This window comes from Mytilus galloprovincialis, chromosome 3, assembly GCF_965363235.1.
Source record: "Mytilus galloprovincialis chromosome 3, xbMytGall1.hap1.1, whole genome shotgun sequence".
Lineage (NCBI taxonomy): Eukaryota > Metazoa > Mollusca > Bivalvia > Mytilida > Mytilidae > Mytilus > Mytilus galloprovincialis.
Genome location: NC_134840.1, coordinates 34,973,891 through 34,991,828, shown reverse-complemented (window position 1 = coordinate 34,991,828; position 17,938 = coordinate 34,973,891). Strand labels below are relative to the sequence as shown.

Genomic DNA, 17,938 nt, shown 5'->3' with positions numbered 1-17,938 from the left:
TTTAAAATTATGCAACAACAATAACCCTCAATAGCAGACATACATAGAAAGGATCCCATGAGTTTTAAACTAATCAATTGAGTGGGGAATCCAGAGCAGTCATTCAATCTAATACCCCTTGAAGTCAAGAAAACTATGTGCATGCGCGAAATAACCTAAACAAACCCTGGAGCAAGAACGTATATTTAATGTTAATTAAACGACCTAGATGGTTCTCTATTTCTTTATGGAAATACAATATCAGTTTCATAACGGTGACATATAAGAAAAACTCCACTTCAGTTCTTATATGATAGAAATAGATTTATCGGAATTCAAAGAACTCTCGCATTTTTATCAAGACTGGGGAATTCCCTCTGATGTTTTTCTAAATTTAAAAAAAACCCCACTAAATATGAATACTGCTTAATTCTGATTTTCCGTGTGGTTAAAAACATGCATATAAGTCAAGGGAAATATCAAACATGAAGATTATGAATAGAGCATTATAGGAAAGTTGTTTAAGTTCAATCCCTTTGTTTGTTTTTACCTTTTAAAGCAAGACAATCATAAGAATCTGAGATGTTCCTTAATGTTTTAAATAAAACGATTGACGTGAGGGCATGGCCCTGAGCCAATGGTATAAGTCTACAGATTGCTTGAAAGCAATCGTATCCCAAAAATATTCATCATCAATCAACCTAGCTATGTCTTGAACGCAGGTACTAGCATATATATTAGTACATAATTATATATTAGTCCATTTAAGTAAGCGCTATACAGAAAATTGAATTTATTGGGTATTTAAGGTCAAATACCAGGAAATATTAATTTTGAAAATAAGAGCACACACTTATTAATTGTTTCCGTAATAAATAGATTAAAATAAAAGTTAATTTTTAAAAGTTATACTTGAAGACAGTCTCAGGATTATCTGTGATGAGTTTATTTAATTGTTCTTGTTTCGCATAACAAAATGTTACCGCTGTTGCTTGTACTTATTATAGAAACAACAAATATGTCAGCACTTCCATCAGGCACAGGTTTTTGTAAGAAAAAAACGTAAGTATTTGTTATTCTTCGGCTAGTTTATTTGCATGTTTTGTCATATGAAAAACCAATATAAATCTATTTATTAGTGTGTTCTGAAAAGAAAGCAAGACTTGATTTGTCATTTTGTGCATTTCATATATGATAAAGCTTCACTACTTCTTAAGATGTTTTCTTCGTTTTTTGTTGAATATCCCCCTCACTTGTTCTTATCATTAATATGATGGTTCTAACGTTTTCAGCAACAACCATGACAACATCATGCTGTTTTTCGAATGCTGTCAAGGATACAAGTTTAATAAGATTAATCAAACATGTGATGGTAAGTAGATTTAACTTTCCATGATGAATAACATATGTATTACATTTATCTTGATGCATAATGAAAGTTCAAATATAATAACTTTGTTTCCTTTTGGCATTTATTTACCATTTTGATTACTGGGATTGCTTACATATGTATCTAATCATTGAACGCTATTAAGATATGCATGTGTAAGAAAGGGATAGTCAATTTCTTATAAATTTGTTATCAGTACAATGTTAATAATGAATGCATGACCTCCCTTTCCTTTTTACAGAATGTCCTGAAGGAAAACGTGGTAAAAATTGTCAAGATGACTGTGATAATAATTTCTTTGGCTTGCGCTGTAAAGGCAGATGCAAGTGTACGGAAAACGAAACGTAAGTAGAGAAGAAGTTGTATACAATCAAATAAAACGGTTTCACTTAAACAAAATCGACGTTTGACCAAGGAAAATAAAAGAGTTGTATCAAATTCAGTAGAAACTACTCTTCAAACTTCAGACTTAGGTAACAACTTTTATTTTTTAACATTCTTCAGATTCAATTGAGGACTTTTTATGACAACATGTTACATTCAAATATTATATCCACGTGATACTTTTTTTCATTTAGATACAATACAGAATGTTTTTATATTTGTTCAGTAAAATTCTGTATTAATTCGGAAACTGTCTGTGAGAAACACTCATTGAACATTATGATTGGTTCTCATTTGTCTTGAGAGATGTCTGAATACTAGTTATCTGTCATAGATTGTTGACATGAATGAATATCAATCATGTGGTCATTTTTATAAATATCCTGTTTATCAAACTTTGAATTTTTCGAAAAACTGAGGATTTTCTTATCCCAGTCATAGATTACCTTAGCCGTATTTGGCACAACTTTTTGGAATTTTGGATCCTCAATGCTCTTCAACTTTGTACTTGGCTTTATAAATATTTTGATATGAGCGTCACTGTTGAGTCTTTTGTAGACGAAACGCGCGTCTGGCGTACTAAATTATAATCCTAGTACCTTTGATAACTATTTACACCACTGGGTCGATGTCACTGCTGGTGGACGTTTCATCTCCGAGGGTATCACCAGCCCAGTCGTCAACACTTCGGTGTTGACATGAATATCAATAATGTGGTCATTTTTACAAATATTCTGTTTACCAAATTTGAATTTTTCGAAAAACTAAGGATGTTCGTATCCCAGGCATAGATTACTTTAGCCGTATTTGGCACAACTTTTTGGAATTTTGAATCCACAATGCTCAACTTTGTACTTGTTTGGCTTTATAAATATTTTGATATGAGCGTCACTGATGAGTCTTTTGAAGACGAAACGCGCGTCTGGCGTACTAAATTATAATCCTGGTACCTTTGATAACTATTTAGAACAGTAGTAAAAAAATATTTGAATGATTGATTAATTGTAAGTTGCTTAATTGTAAGTTGCTTAATGTCCATAAACACTTATTTACTCAATGTATGGTCAGGACTTGGACCGTCAAACTCACATCAAACTATTGGAAAGATGATTCTAATATGGACAATTTAGGTGAAATACGAAAAGTATATACTGCCACTTGAAAATGAGGACACATTCTTATGGCAAACAACTGTGCCCCTCTTCTTACAGACGTGTTCCTTTATTCTTATGATGCTGACTTTATACAAAAAAATGCCTGTACCAAGTCAGGAATATGACAGTTCTTGTCCATTCGTTTTTGGTGTGTTTTGTTATTTGATTTTGCCATGTGAATATGGACTTTCCGATTAGATTTTCCTCTAAGTTCAGTATTTTTGTGATTTTACTTTTTTCTATGACGCAACATCCCAGCAGCGCCTGCATACGGAGTATATATCTCCCAGTTGGTGCGATATTCCTATCATGATTTTCTTGATAAAGGATTGCTGCTTACAAGGTAGCTATTAAACGAAGAGTTCCAAATGGTGAAGTTAAAATGACCCCTTCGTATACTTTTCGGACGCCATCATAAGTTGATTGATCGTTACGGAATATCCGTTTCTCATATGATATCGGATATGTTTCTAATATCGTAACTACAATCCGTTACCTTTCCAGGAAATTGACATACCGAATTAGATTTATTACCGGGTTTGTAAAACCATAAGCAACACGGCGGGTACCCTTCCGTAGCACCTTAAATCACCCCCAAATTTTGGATGGGTTTGCGTTTCTTAGTATTCAGTTTTCTATGTTGTGTCTTGTGTACTATTGTTTTTCTGTTTTCTTTTTCAATTTTAGCCATGGCGTTGTCAGTTTATTTTTTATCAATGAGTTTGAATGTCCCTCTAGTTTTCTTGTGCCCCTTTTAAAGACATGCTTACATAGTTTTCTTTACATCAACGAATTACTTTGAAGCGTGCTATTTGTGGAAAGCACATGAGATTAAAAAAAAATGGAGGATTTTTTTGCTAAGTCTTTAGTTTTCTATGAATACTTATATTAACAGGTGATTGGTTTTTCGTTGTTTTTCGGGTTTTATTTCAATGGTGTCTTCGGCTTTTACTTGATTGTTCGATCGATGTACTTTCTGTAAGTTCCTTCACGAATTGTACATGACTTTTAACATGAAGAGAACTTGGCTCTTTTTCTTTCATAGGCTTTGGACTTAAAAGTGTCCACATTGGTGAAAAATTCGTCATTTTGTAGGAAAGTGAATTAAAGCATTCGGCAGGAAAAAAAGTACCCGTTATGGAGAAATTGAAAGTGTGTTAGATATCCTGAACTAGAAAAAAAATGTCTGCGTGAATAAGATGAGAACAATGTAAAATAAAATGGAGAGAACTGAAGCAAAGAAGAATTTACAAACTTCGAGCAAATAACTCGTAGTAAATAAAACAAATCTTGTAATATTTGAGACATTGATTGGAATAAATCTCTGTTATCTAACTTTATAACCAATCGCCAAAAAGTTCAAAGACTCCCAATACTGCTGCTGAATCGAGGAAGAGTGCATTTCACTAAAATATAATACTTTTTAAAACATGTGCGAATTGCACACTCCTCGATAGAAAATACACTGTATGACAATGGAAACATTTGAAACCATACAAAATCGTTTCATACAGTCATTCGTATGAGTAATACAGCCAAAAATTAGAGTGTCTGAAATTCAGAGGCATATGCATGGTAACTACTTTTATGAAAGACCAAAAATCCTTGCAAATTTAATTTACAGAGGTGCTGTAGTTTATAAATGTTAGCGTAATATTTGTTTATTGATATATTTGTCTAGTTTTAAAGCAAAGAAATACGAATAATTGTCACAAAACGAGGGATAAATAATAACAGCTGTCAATTCTGATGTCCGCCAACTCTCAGAGTTGGTAGCGTGAATGAAAAGTCAATAGTAGAAATTGATACGTTTATCTATCTTTTTGAGTAGCTGATGTATTTTCACAATTTTGTGTCTGTTGTTCCCGCAATTATATAATTTCCAAATTGGGCGGAGCTATTGAAAAGCATTTTTCTCGGCTAGCCAAATCTCGCACTTTATGGCAATGTCAAATATACCGCTACACCATTACATAACACGAATACAGTTCTTCATCTTTAGATAAAAAATTAAAGTTTCATACCTTTGTCTAGTAAAAAGTAAAAGTTTCTAGGTTTATAAATGAGGAAATAGTTTTGAAACTAAGGGTTTCGACACAACAGCTTAAGTCGTTGACTCAACCTTAGATTTGAAAATAAGACCCCGTTCACACTTGCATTTTTTTAATCGATTTGAATAAAGACTGTTAGCTTTCACATTATATGTAAACATAACGATCTCTATCGGTCTAATCTGAACCACTGCGTTCACACTACAATTAAAAATGTAATCGATCTGACCTTAAAACTGCAAATATTGCTGATAAATAGAAATCATCAATCAATGTTTGTATGTGTTGATATATTTATACACACACTAGAAACAAAAATTGGTGGATATTTAGGTTTTTTTTAATCACAAGTTCAAATATTGAAACTGGTTCTTGAAAAGAAAAAAATCTTCAGAGGAAAGAAAACACAGATTTGAAAAATTTGCCTCGGAGGATTTCTTTTACTTGCATGTACACAAAGGCCTGTTAAAAGAGTAATATGGGTTAAACGACGAACCACCGATATATACAAGGATAAGTAGTTTTGTCCGTATACATGCGCAGAAATTATTTTCGATTCAATCGTACAAGTGTTAACCGATATCTGTGTTAACATTTTTAAAAAGTGAAATCGGTTCACTTTAGATCAATTCAAACAAAACTACCTCATTTGGTGTTTTAGTTTAGACCGATTGAAGATTGATTTAACTTGAAGCGTCCACATTGGCCCTTGAATTGATCTTACGTGAACCGATTTAGTTTTAATCGAGCTAAATTTCCTAGTTTGAACGGGGTCTTATAAATTCACATAGTATTGTTCTTATCTTTTAACTAGGAAAGTTAACTAACAATCGAGATATATATTTTACATACAAAATGGATATTTATATGAATGAGAGGATCGATAAATTTGTATTAGCTTGATTATGAAAATATGGCATTTTCAGATGTAACAAAGTACATGGTTGCAGAATTATAAAGAACATTGATGCACGAATACCTCTGATTGTAGCTAAAGGTATTATTAAGAAACGATACACACATTTGAACTAAAACTTATCATTTAGTATAATGAATAGGAAAAACTGTTTAATTGTTTAATGACAAATTTTCATTTAGAAAGCTTATGCATATGATTAAAAGAAACTGATCAAATTGTAAAGTTAGAAAAAACGACTTATTGACATGACAACAGCCACAATAAGAAACAGATGTTTAAATCCTTACATGGTTCTCTTAGATTTATCATTCATTTTATATTTGCTAAATAAAATAAAAATTCTTTAACACTACACGAAAAGGCAGATTTACAACAATTTGGGCAATCATGTAAATGTTTGACAAATGTAACTACTTTTCTGCCAGATATATTTGCGGACCTACTAATGTATATGTAAATGCATTATTCCTTTGGCATTATTTTGGACGTTCTCAAAGATATGCTAAAGATAATTATTTTATTTCCATATCTTTATTCATATTCATAAGATATGTAAAGATAGGCCTTAGATTTGCATGCACGTTCCAGGATAGGAGATGTATGCAAAGTTTAAAATTTACATAAATGTTTTACAGAGGTGTGGGCAGTTTTGAGAGACCGCGGTTTATAAAACATTTACAACCAATGTAAATGCTGTCAAATGTTTATGTTATATTTGCAAACGTTTTTCGATATCGTTCATGCATGTAAAGAAATGTATTTTATTTACTAATACTTTCCAGTATTATAGTTATTTTGATAAATATCGATATTTGCAACATATCTTTACAGACGTATGCAAAGTTTTGAGAGACTGCGGTTTATAAAACATTTACAGCCAAAGTAAATGCTGTCAAATGTTTGTGTATATTTGCAAACATTTGTCGATATAGTTTATGTATGTAAAGACATGTATTGTATTTACTAATACTTTCCACTATCATAGTTATTTTGATAAATGTTAATATTTGCAATATATCTTTATAGACGTATGCAATGTTTTGAGAGACCGCGGTTTATAAAACATTTACAACCAAAGTAAATGCTGACAAATATTTGCTTATTTTTGCAAATATTTGTCGGATGTATTTAAAGAAATACATTTTATTTACTTCATAGTTAGTATATGAAACATTGATACTGTTAAAGTCATATGAAACAATTGAGTGGTGAAAAATAATGTTTGTCCAATTCTTGAACCAATGCATGTATACATCATAAACTTAGTTTTCTGTGCACGATTTTATCATTATTTTCGCAAATATATCATATAATCGTCAATGTTTTTACTCTCTGTTTGTTATGATTTAACAAATATGCTCATTAAATGCCGTGTTTTGAAGCCGAGTTTTACCGATTGTCACCTTATAGTAAACAAATCACTAAAAGCATGGGTATTGAGCACGTGTTTAACGTGTTACACAGTATAATATCAGATATTTGTTTATTTCAATGACAGATCCATGCGTATTGTGGTCACCGGATTTTTACGAGGAGGGTTACGCTCGGGTCACTATGCATACGGAAAATATGTCGACGAAGTGCTTCCTGGAAGCAAGCAATTAAAAATAAGTAAACTTCTTCTAAATGTGGTCAAATTAAAGAATTTTCCTTCGAAAAAAGTATGTGTACATAAGTTGTGTAATGAAAACTATCCATTTAGTTATGAAAAACATATGCATATTTTTTTTTTTAATTTGAGGTTTCTTATGACTTTAAGTTGTCTTCACATATGTATAGCTTTGCGAGACTGCAGTTTATATCTCGCATGCACAACAAACGTAAATGAGGGTCGTGATTAGAGCTAAAAGAAGAAAAAAGAAAATAATTTACTCCCAAATAATTAGATAAAAAGGGTCTAATATATACAGAATAGAAAATAATCATGACAATAGGCATAAAATATAAAAGAAATAGAGAAATATGATCTAAATTATCATTGAATACAGATATGAAAGACCCCATCCAGACCCTAGTAAATGCTGTAAGATGTGTCGATTATTTCGCATTTACGGAAAAAATAAATCCATATATTGTATAGTACTTTTTGCAGCAAAGTTCACGTATTGATGGTTTCAGAGAGTCACACCGAGCGAATATTTGAATTGAAGTAGATATTGTTCTTCCCGATTCAAAACAGAAGTGCTTGAAGATATAATTAATGATATTAAAAAATGGCAAGGAGCTTTTTATATGTCGAACAAAAAACAAAAAAAAACTTATTTGATCATGATAGAAAATATAAACAGCTGCGCCATGAGCGTATGATACGCCCGTCACTTTTTCAAAGAATAAAGTTCAATAACTTCTCAATGTCATATCAGAAAATAATGAAAAACTAAAGGGAGGTTATCTTAATAGATATAAACCAGTCACCAAAGTTTTATGATAACTGCTCAAAGCATTGTCCGAAAACTGGAAAGTCCTCCCTTTTTTATGAATAAAATCAAGTAACTCTGAAACTTAACATCTAAAATTTATAAAATTAAAAAGGGAGCTTAATAGATAGAATAGATAGATATGAACAATTCACCAAAGTTTTATAAAAACTGCTGAAAGCATTTATGAGTTATTGTCCGAAAACTGGAAAATCACCCCTTTTTACATAAATAAAACCCCATAACTCGGAAACTTGAAATCTAAAATTTATAAAAAACGAAAGGGAGCTCACGTCAAAAGATATTAACAATTCACCAAAGTTTCATGCGAATTGGGTCATAAAATCTAAAATGTATAAAAAAAAAGCTCATGTCAATAGATATAAAAAATTCACCAAAGTTTCGTGCAAATTGGTGAAAGTGTTCTTGAGTTATTGTCCGAACACTGGAAAATCCCCCCTTTTTTTCACAAATAAAACCCCAAAACTCGGAAACTTAAAAACTAAAATTTATAAAAAGCGAAAGGGAGCTCACGTCAATAGATATTAACAATTCACCAAAGTTTCATGCGAATTGGGTCAAGCGTTTTTTAGTTATAGTGACGGACGGACGGACAAACGGACAACGGTATACCATAATACGTCCCATAAACGGGCGTATACAAAACGGTTCCTGTCAAAGTACATATGAACGCTGTAAAATTTTAGGATAAAATAGGCGGTAAATGAGATTTCGAATGACTGATAGTTCGATAACTTGTTTTAAGTTTTGCGTATTTAAAACAACACAATCAAATGATAACGGGAGCATTGTTTTAAGACAATGTATAAATCATAATTATTTGTGCCTTATTATATTGATGGCTATTGATACTAGCGGTTGTCTTCTATTGATCTTTTCGGACCAGATCTTTCTGTAAAAGGTGATAATTGTCACACTTAACTGCTGATAAACCCCGTTCATCGGAGGAAGGGCGACATCTCATCGATGGAATGATATTATCTATCGATTTTGTTTGATTTCATTGGTAAATTGTGTGTCAATTATGACACGTGACTCACTGGTTCTTTGTTTGTAATTTTTAACTTTAACAAGAAAGTGTTTGCAGAGAACGCTTCATGAAGCACACGGAGTTCAACAACTCGTGACAGGACTTAACGGATAAGGAAAATATTCGTCAATAGATTTAACGTTTATATAGTTATGTGTGCTAACTAGCCGATTCTTTAAAAAAAAAAGCATTCTCTCAAGATGTGTTTTGTGTCAAATATTATGTGGCAACTTTACTACAGATGAAGGAATATTTCTAGACTATTTCCGAAACTTGGACTTTTTATAAAAACTTGATAAATCGCTCGATAACCTTCCGAATGCTACCGATTTTAAATTTGTTACTATCTAGTATTGTTTTGGCTTAATTTGTATATGTGTATTATTTCTACCAGTAACAAGAGACATATATATATAGTATATATGTCTCTGCAGTGCCATATAATACATATTGTAGTGTATATGTCTCTTTTAAAAAAAGTCAATTCTATGTTTTATAAACAGAGTGAATTATGACTCGTGCAATTCCAGAAGTTTCAAAGAGATACCCAAAGGAAACGATCGTATTATGCTACGAGAATGAACCATCATAATTTCTCGAGAGTAGAAGATTTTGATGGATAAAGAAATTCACGCAGTACATCAAGAGATCAAGAACCGATTTTTTTTTATTAAAACGAAATTATTAAAATATATGTATGATAAATGATATTACCAATATGCCAAAACCAATCCTAAAGCAGCTATATTTGTCATATCATAGCTTAGTAAAGCTATGGCAATATTTGTCCATATAATCTGCACCTTTCAAATATATCAGCAAACTAAAAGCAAATATAACTATTTACCATACATTTTTAGCTGTCTTAAATATCTTTCTTTATAATATCTTTGCATACGTATTCAAAGTTTTATATGCCCAATATATTTACACATACATTTCTAGCTGTCTGAAATATCTTTCTTTATCATTTCTTTGCATATGTAAGTATTCAAAGTTACATATGCCCAATATATTTACACATGTCATTGATATTATTATTTGGCCACATTTCTTAATTAAACAAATTGTCTGCAAATCTTTATATTATAACTAATCGCCGTATTTGAATATAAAAAAATAAGACAACGCGTGACCGAACGACGCATGGATTAAACGAGTGCGCAGCACGAGTTTAATCCATAGCGGCGTTCGGTCACAAGTTGTCTTATTTTTGATTTTCAAATACGGCGATTAGTTATACTTTTTATTACATTGTCAAATGGCTTTTTTTTTATGAAATTAATGGAGAAAATGTAAGGGACTATATGTTTTTCCTACGCATTTACAATTTGTTTTGATCCGACGTTATCGACGTCTTGACAACGCCTATTGTTGTATGACGTCAGAGAGTGAAATAACCACGTTTATTTCACATGTGAAATTATCGGTTTTTATTTAACTGGGAAATCAATGTAATTTATTGCAACCAATGTAATAAATGTATTTACCATACATTAGGGAATATGCTCAAAGGCTTTTGATATGTTCTGATTTGACATACATTTCAGCCGACTAGAAAGACTAACAAAAATATTCCTTTACAATACATTTGACAGGTCTCTGCAGATTAAAGGAAATGATGCTTTACACCCCTCTATAAAGTTCTCGTTTTCAATTGGTTTACATACCAGGCAAATGTAGATGCACCTTACACTTTATAATCCCTATAAAGTTATTTGAATGATGATGATTTGCTACCTAGACAAAGAAACACATTTGCGGATAAATTTACATGACAAAGACTTCCATTTGCAGAGGTATACAAATACATAAGTTTGCGAAAGTTTTGAGATGGTTATAAATATATGCAAATTCTAAACTTTAAAATGGTTTGATTGGGTGTTAATATATTTTATAAACCGCGGTCTCTCATAACCGCCAATAGGAGGGTATAGCACAAGAAATGTTGATATTTACTACATGTAAAGACAAGATAAACTAAATGCAGCGGTTTGTAAACATATGTAAATGCCAGTCTCTGAATACATTTACATAACATTTGCATACCTCTTCAAATCCGGGATTTCGTGTAGTGTAACCACTCCTATACTGAGGGTAATAATAAAGGTGCTTTTTGTTTGGCATGTGTGTGTGTTTATTTTTTACCAAACTTGATTTTCCTAAATTCCGTAATAAAAACTACTTAGAATGCATGGTTACACACAGTTATAAACGATTATCTTTTAAATGAAGTATGTTGTTACTTTATTAAACAGATAATCATGTCACATTGTATGTAACATTGAACTATGCATTCTAAGGATTTTTTATTTCGGAATTTAGGAAAATCAAGATTGGTTTGAAAAAACACTAACATTTTTTAACCTTATATCAAAATTATACCCATTCTTATATTTTACCTAAGGTAACATTATCAAAATGATTGAAATGCTTGGTTTTTCAAACAATCATATGTGTGAATTGTAACATTTATTAAGTTGCTTTATAATAATTCAATTGACATCGTGCTATTACCGAAGAAGAATATCTGTTATCCGAAATATCTAATATTTGTTCATTTGATAGTTGTTTAATGGTGATGTTGTACCCTTTTTGACTTGTTATATATTATATTTTGTAGTGTACAGAATCATACTACATGATCCATCGCCCTGTAAGATTAATCGTTGACTATTTATTCAGTCATTTTATGTATATATAAATACTTAGTATATACAACTCGTCTTAACATCAACCCAACAATGTTGGATCTGTAAATTTGCTTTCGCACATTTTTTGTTCTTTCTTCGCCGGGATTCGAACCAATGCTACTGAGATATCGTGACACCAAATCGCCTGCACTGTAACCGGTGCGCTAGACCACACGACCACATGGGCTTCATAAAAATGAAGCTTTCGGGGGCCGGGTGTTACCTTCCCACGTCAGTTTTTATCTAGCGTCGTACTACAGTACATGATATATAAGGCATGGAGATGTTATTTTTAGAGATCAGCTAAATTATCTATAGTTAAGGATCCTACAAATTAATGTAAGATACAGTCACAGAAATAATTATATTTATAATTAAATATATATAGTGTCTTAAAATAGCAACAATCAACATTCAATCTATCTAGGTGTGGATCAGTTTGTAAATAAATAATAAATATTCACGCAATATTTCGCTAAACAAATTAGCTTCATCGGGCGTGTGCATCTATCTAGGTGAAATCGGATGCATGACAAAAAAATATCTTTGTAGCTTGACGTTTTTGTGTAAAAGTTTAAAATATTGATTGATGGGGTATATAAAAGATATTTTTGCCGTTTATTGTACATAACAATTTTTAAATCTAAACAAATAGTTGTTTTAGTCAAATAGAATGAAATTCATGATTTATTCCTTTGGTTTTGGGTAGAACTGTTTTTCATCCCTCTCATTAAGTCCATCAGGTTCAAGAGTACGTAGCTGATGCATCCAGAACCTTTCTCTCTGTTTTCTCCTTTCGGAGTCCCAATTTTGATTTACCTCAATTATTTGAAAGGTGATATTATCAAAAGTATGTCCTGTTCTTAAGAGGTGTCTCGTAATTGGACAGTTTCTTCCTTTTGTATAGAACGACCGGTGATTGTTAAGTCTGATGTTGAATGTAGTTTCTGTTTCACCAACATACTGCAGCTTGCAAGTTCCACAAGTAAGAATATAAATACTATTTTCCGTTTTAAAGTAAATATATCAGTCAACACCGAATGGGACACCACGGCCAGAAGGAGAAGAGAAAACTTTTGGATCCACCAACTCCACACTTTAGAACCTGATGGTCTTAACGAAAAAGACGAAAAAAGATACAGGAAAGATAAAGAATAATTTAAAACAAAGCATCGTCCTTTTTATCCCGTAATATTGGCCAATGGACGTTGCTAATTTCAACTACCAATTATGTATTTTTAAGGTAGCTAAATCCAAGTGCAACATGTACATTGAGCTGCAAAATTTTCTTATTTTCAAAGCAGCTAAATGCAAGAGGTCATATACATTGAGCTGCAAAATTTTCTTATTTTGAAGGCAGTTCAGTGCAACACAGACGTTGAGCTGCAAAAGTTTCTTATCATCTACATCCGATTTCACCTGGATAGATGCACGCTTGATAAAGCTAGTTGGTCTAGCGAAATATTGCTTTTATTTTCATCATTTTGTAAATATTTTAAACATTCTTATATTTACATACTAAACAGTGTGTTAAAATTACATTGTTAGGCAATCTATATAAGTAAATATATATATATATATATATTTAAAAAGCTTCTGTTTAAAATAAATATTAATAAATAAATACCAATCATAATTTTTTGAACTAGTTACTTGATACACGAATGAGGAATAATGAAAATTGAATACCTAAATTCAGAAAGGTTTGGCAGCTGAGGTAATATCTCCCTGGGGTAGAAAATATATAATTCGGAAAAATACAAGTCTTGTAAGCTGTAAATTATGACAATATCAATGATTCACGTCAACACAAATGTGCTGTCTACTCGACTATTGATAGCTTTGTGGAGTTCACCTACACCAGCAGTTTTAAAACTATTTAGTCTTTGGAACATTTATTTTTGCGTGCTTTTTTTCTTTTATATAACATATATAAGGATAAGGTATAGATAATGACACATTCCTTACCAATGACATTTTGAGAGAAAAAAAGGTGTTTACTTAAATATTATTTTCAGAGTCATCCACTATTTTGACAGATGAATTGACAGTTCCAACAGGTAAGAATGGTTTACTCTTTTCTTCTTTTATCCCAACTTAATGCGCACATATATTATATGTATTTCGTAAGTTTGGTTTTCAAAAGATCTATGAGATAGATCTAACATCGTCCTAATTTATATCAAGATTTGATTTTGTCCCGAATTTAAAAAAAATAATTTTTCACTTCGTGTGACTGACAGTTAAGATGTTTGAGTAAACTTTAAGTGGCTTTTTAGGTAGTACATGTGTGTAATAATGGCATGGGTTTTAGAATATCATATAGACATTATTTAGTTATTACTGGTTTCGCTTATGCAACAACCGAACAAACAACGATGAAACATTGAATGATTATAGATACATACAAAGCTTAAAATATGTTATTCAATAAAACATTTAAAGGAACATGTTATTCTTAATAAGCTTTTGCACAAAATTAAAAATTTTCCAAAACATTTAATAAAGTAAGTCAAAGCAAAGATCCAAATTTACATTAAATATTTAAAACTTCTAAAACTTCTCTTATGAAATATAGTCTACCTAGAAAATATCATTATAAAACGAAAATATATTGTTGAATAGATTTATATTTTGTGATTTAATTTAGAATTGATGTACTTGTAGACATAATTAATTATATCTAAACACTTTTCTATATTTCAAATTATATTATATTGGCTATTGTTTCTTTCTAATTTGTTTTATAAAATAAATGGTAGAAGATATGACCAATACATTGCAAGGTGATGATGGTGGAGATCCAATCAACAGTGTAATTATTGCAGTGCTAGTAGCTGGTTTAGTTATTATCGTTATAGTTATAGTATGGTATGTAATTTTATAATAGTCATCTTCGCGTAACATTTCAGAACATGACTAATAATTTTTACCAATAAAACACATTCGTTACAAATATCACTAGAAAAAGAATATTCCAAACAGATTCAGTATGAAAAATCGTTATAACATGCCAAACAAGTAATTATCATTGATATTTTATTGTAATTTTGGGACAATCATGATGTGTTCTCTCATTTAATTTTATAGGTCAACGTTCTATTTCTTAAAAGATGATAAGTAGCTTTAGATCACTCAGAAAATTGATAGTTTTTAAAATACATATGACACTTATAGTAACTTTTTCTGAATTTAATAAGTTGTTATAGTTATTGCGTTCAAAATGTTCAAACTAAGACGGCACAAAGTTGGGAAATGTTTTTTTAACATTGCTTATACGAATTGTTCTAAATCGCATAATTTATCTTCTCCTTTGAATCACTGCGACATGTTTACCCACGTTTTGATTTTGATTAAGCACATATTATTCAAAGCTTTTGATATTGATCATATACAAATATCTCCATTCAGGATTATTCTTGAAACGTTCTCATCATGCTCATATTGTGGATGATGCATCCATATCAAGCGACCTTCTTTTTGTAGTTCAGGTTTTGATTCTTGTAAGATAATCAGATAAATCAATAGCTGATTTGTGTTTAGGGCACTGATTAATATAAGTTCTTCCTGTTTTTGAATTATTTATGTAAGGTCTATTATATAATTGCAATTATTGCACTTTTGTATATATTGATACAATGCATTACATAAGAAAAGTAGCATAACTTGTAAATATTATTTTTCATAGTTCACAAATATTCATTTGTCCAATCGACATTCAATGAATATACACGAAGATTGTTGTGAATATAACAACGAAGACTTACTATCTTTGCTTTCTTACATCGATCATTCAGTGCCTTTGTGCATGAGGTCCAAACATCAAAATTAAAACACAATGATCTTCAAAGTACATTTAAAAAAATCAAGTTTCCAAATTGGTTGACCTTCTTTAGGTTTTATTAGAGTCAGAGAAAGACTTGTACCAATTGATCATCTAAAATCTGAGTTTTAAATAAACCATTGTAAAAATGCACTTAAAAAATATTTCATTTTATATGAGGATATATAAGGACTGTCAAGGCTAATTGTGTATCGGATTCCCGCGACATCCAATGAAAACTATAACATAGATAAAATATGCCACGACGTGCAGTGTTTAAAGTCAGGTGAGACAGGCATACTCTGTTGAGAATATCAAATTAATCTTTTTAAATTTGTTTAGTTTAGAGTAGACCATTTATGAGTGTGGTTCTGACATTTATTTTAGGAAGGAAAGAGAAAAGATATGTAGACAAATAACAAATCCGCGTAAGTACAGACATATATATATATGATGTATTGGTTATTAACTGTAGACCAGTACTAATTATATTGATAAACAGAATTATACAAGCTATCAGTAAAGTGAAAAGTATCTCTTAATAGACATTTACACATTTAATAGTTTCATCTAAAATTACAGTAACATTCTTGATAAAAGTAATGGATATATCAACTACCGGGTCGAACTAGAGAAACAACATAGATTCTTACACGGAAATACTTCTTTTTTTCGGATTAAAATTCCATAGTGATTAATTCATAAAAGCAGAACAATGCGGTTTTCTTGCTTAAAGCGCTGAATTAGTGTGACGTTAAAGATTTGTTTTACTTTTAAATGATATTCATCTTGTTCTGGTAAATTTCAATAACTGAAGTAGTCCATCGCCACTGTGGTATAGTGTAAGCCAATGGACTTAAAGCTCCTATTTTCTTTTTTATCTTTAACAAATTTTCCATCAAAAACTAACATTCAGATTCGTATATGATGTTTACATTTAGGTATATTGATACATTTTTAGAAGTGTCGTCAGTTCACGAGAGGAACAAAACAAGGCATGCAAACGAAGATGACGAAAGTGCTTACTCTGAAATCAGAGAGTCTAAGATGGTCAGACCAATGACAACTTACGGGAGAAAATTATCACAGTGTGAACTGGACAACCAATATAACCATGTGTCCTTTAAAGATACAAATGGGATATCTCGCATCAACAACTACATATATAATATGCCGACAAAGTACTCCGAACCAATTGATAGGATTGTAAATAATTGCGAAAAGACATCTGAAAATACAGATCAGGTCTGAAAGACCAAATGAAAGCTGACTAATCTGAATTTCATTATTAATTTACTTTTGGTATACAATCAAATGGCTCTCCATTGTGATATGTAAAGAAAGAAACACATTTGCATGTGTTTAGTATTAAATTATAATCTTGATGTTTTGAATTGTTTTTTAAGGCACTGGCTACGGTTACATGGAAATGTAACAATAATAGAAAAAAACATTATTGTTACATTAATGTAGACTAATTGCCGGAATGCAATGTTCGGTAAGGAATTGATTAATTACGCATGAAACAATAATTATTGTGTCTACGGTTACAGTGCGTTATTGTTACATCAATTCACTTCAGTGTACGCTGGGACTAGTAATATGTATTAAAATAAAACTTAAAAACATTATTTCAATTTTACAAATAGGGCCCTTATTTGGCCCAAAAGTTACTGCAAATTTAAAAGTTATCATACATATTCTTAAATTACTGAAAACTTGACTTATGTAAAATGTACTAAGAAAAACAAAACAAATTTGACATTGAACATGTTATCATGGCAACAAATCATGACCTAATTTGCATATTTTGTTGAATGTCGTGATTTTCCTATTTTTTTCTTTAAATCTTAAGTATATTTTAGATTGAAAAAGTATGTCCGCACCCAAGAAACAACTTTATTTTTGGTGAGATTATGCCAATAGTTGTAATAAAGTTTCTGTTAAATTATTTTGTTGTTTCTCTGCTGTGCAGGATGTTTCCACAACGGAAATAAAGACAGAAAACTGCATAAAATCTGTATTTTTCATCGTTTTTGTGAAAACAGTACATATCATGACATGATTGTGACGTCAT

General features: G+C 31.0%; 1 protein-coding gene across 1 annotated transcript; it reads left to right on the top strand.

The window, feature by feature from the left end:
• Positions 1-890: 890 nt before the first annotated feature.
• LOC143066396 (uncharacterized) lies at positions 891-17,246 on the top strand. The gene is made up of 8 exons (XM_076239335.1): positions 891-1,041; positions 1,272-1,351; positions 1,611-1,713; positions 5,885-5,955; positions 14,057-14,098; positions 14,801-14,909; positions 16,249-16,289; positions 16,823-17,246. The coding sequence occupies exons 1-8, from the start codon at positions 956-958 to the stop codon at positions 17,110-17,112; spliced, it is 822 nt and encodes a 273-aa protein (XP_076095450.1). The 5' UTR covers positions 891-955; the 3' UTR covers positions 17,113-17,246.
• Positions 17,247-17,938: the final 692 nt, after the last annotated feature.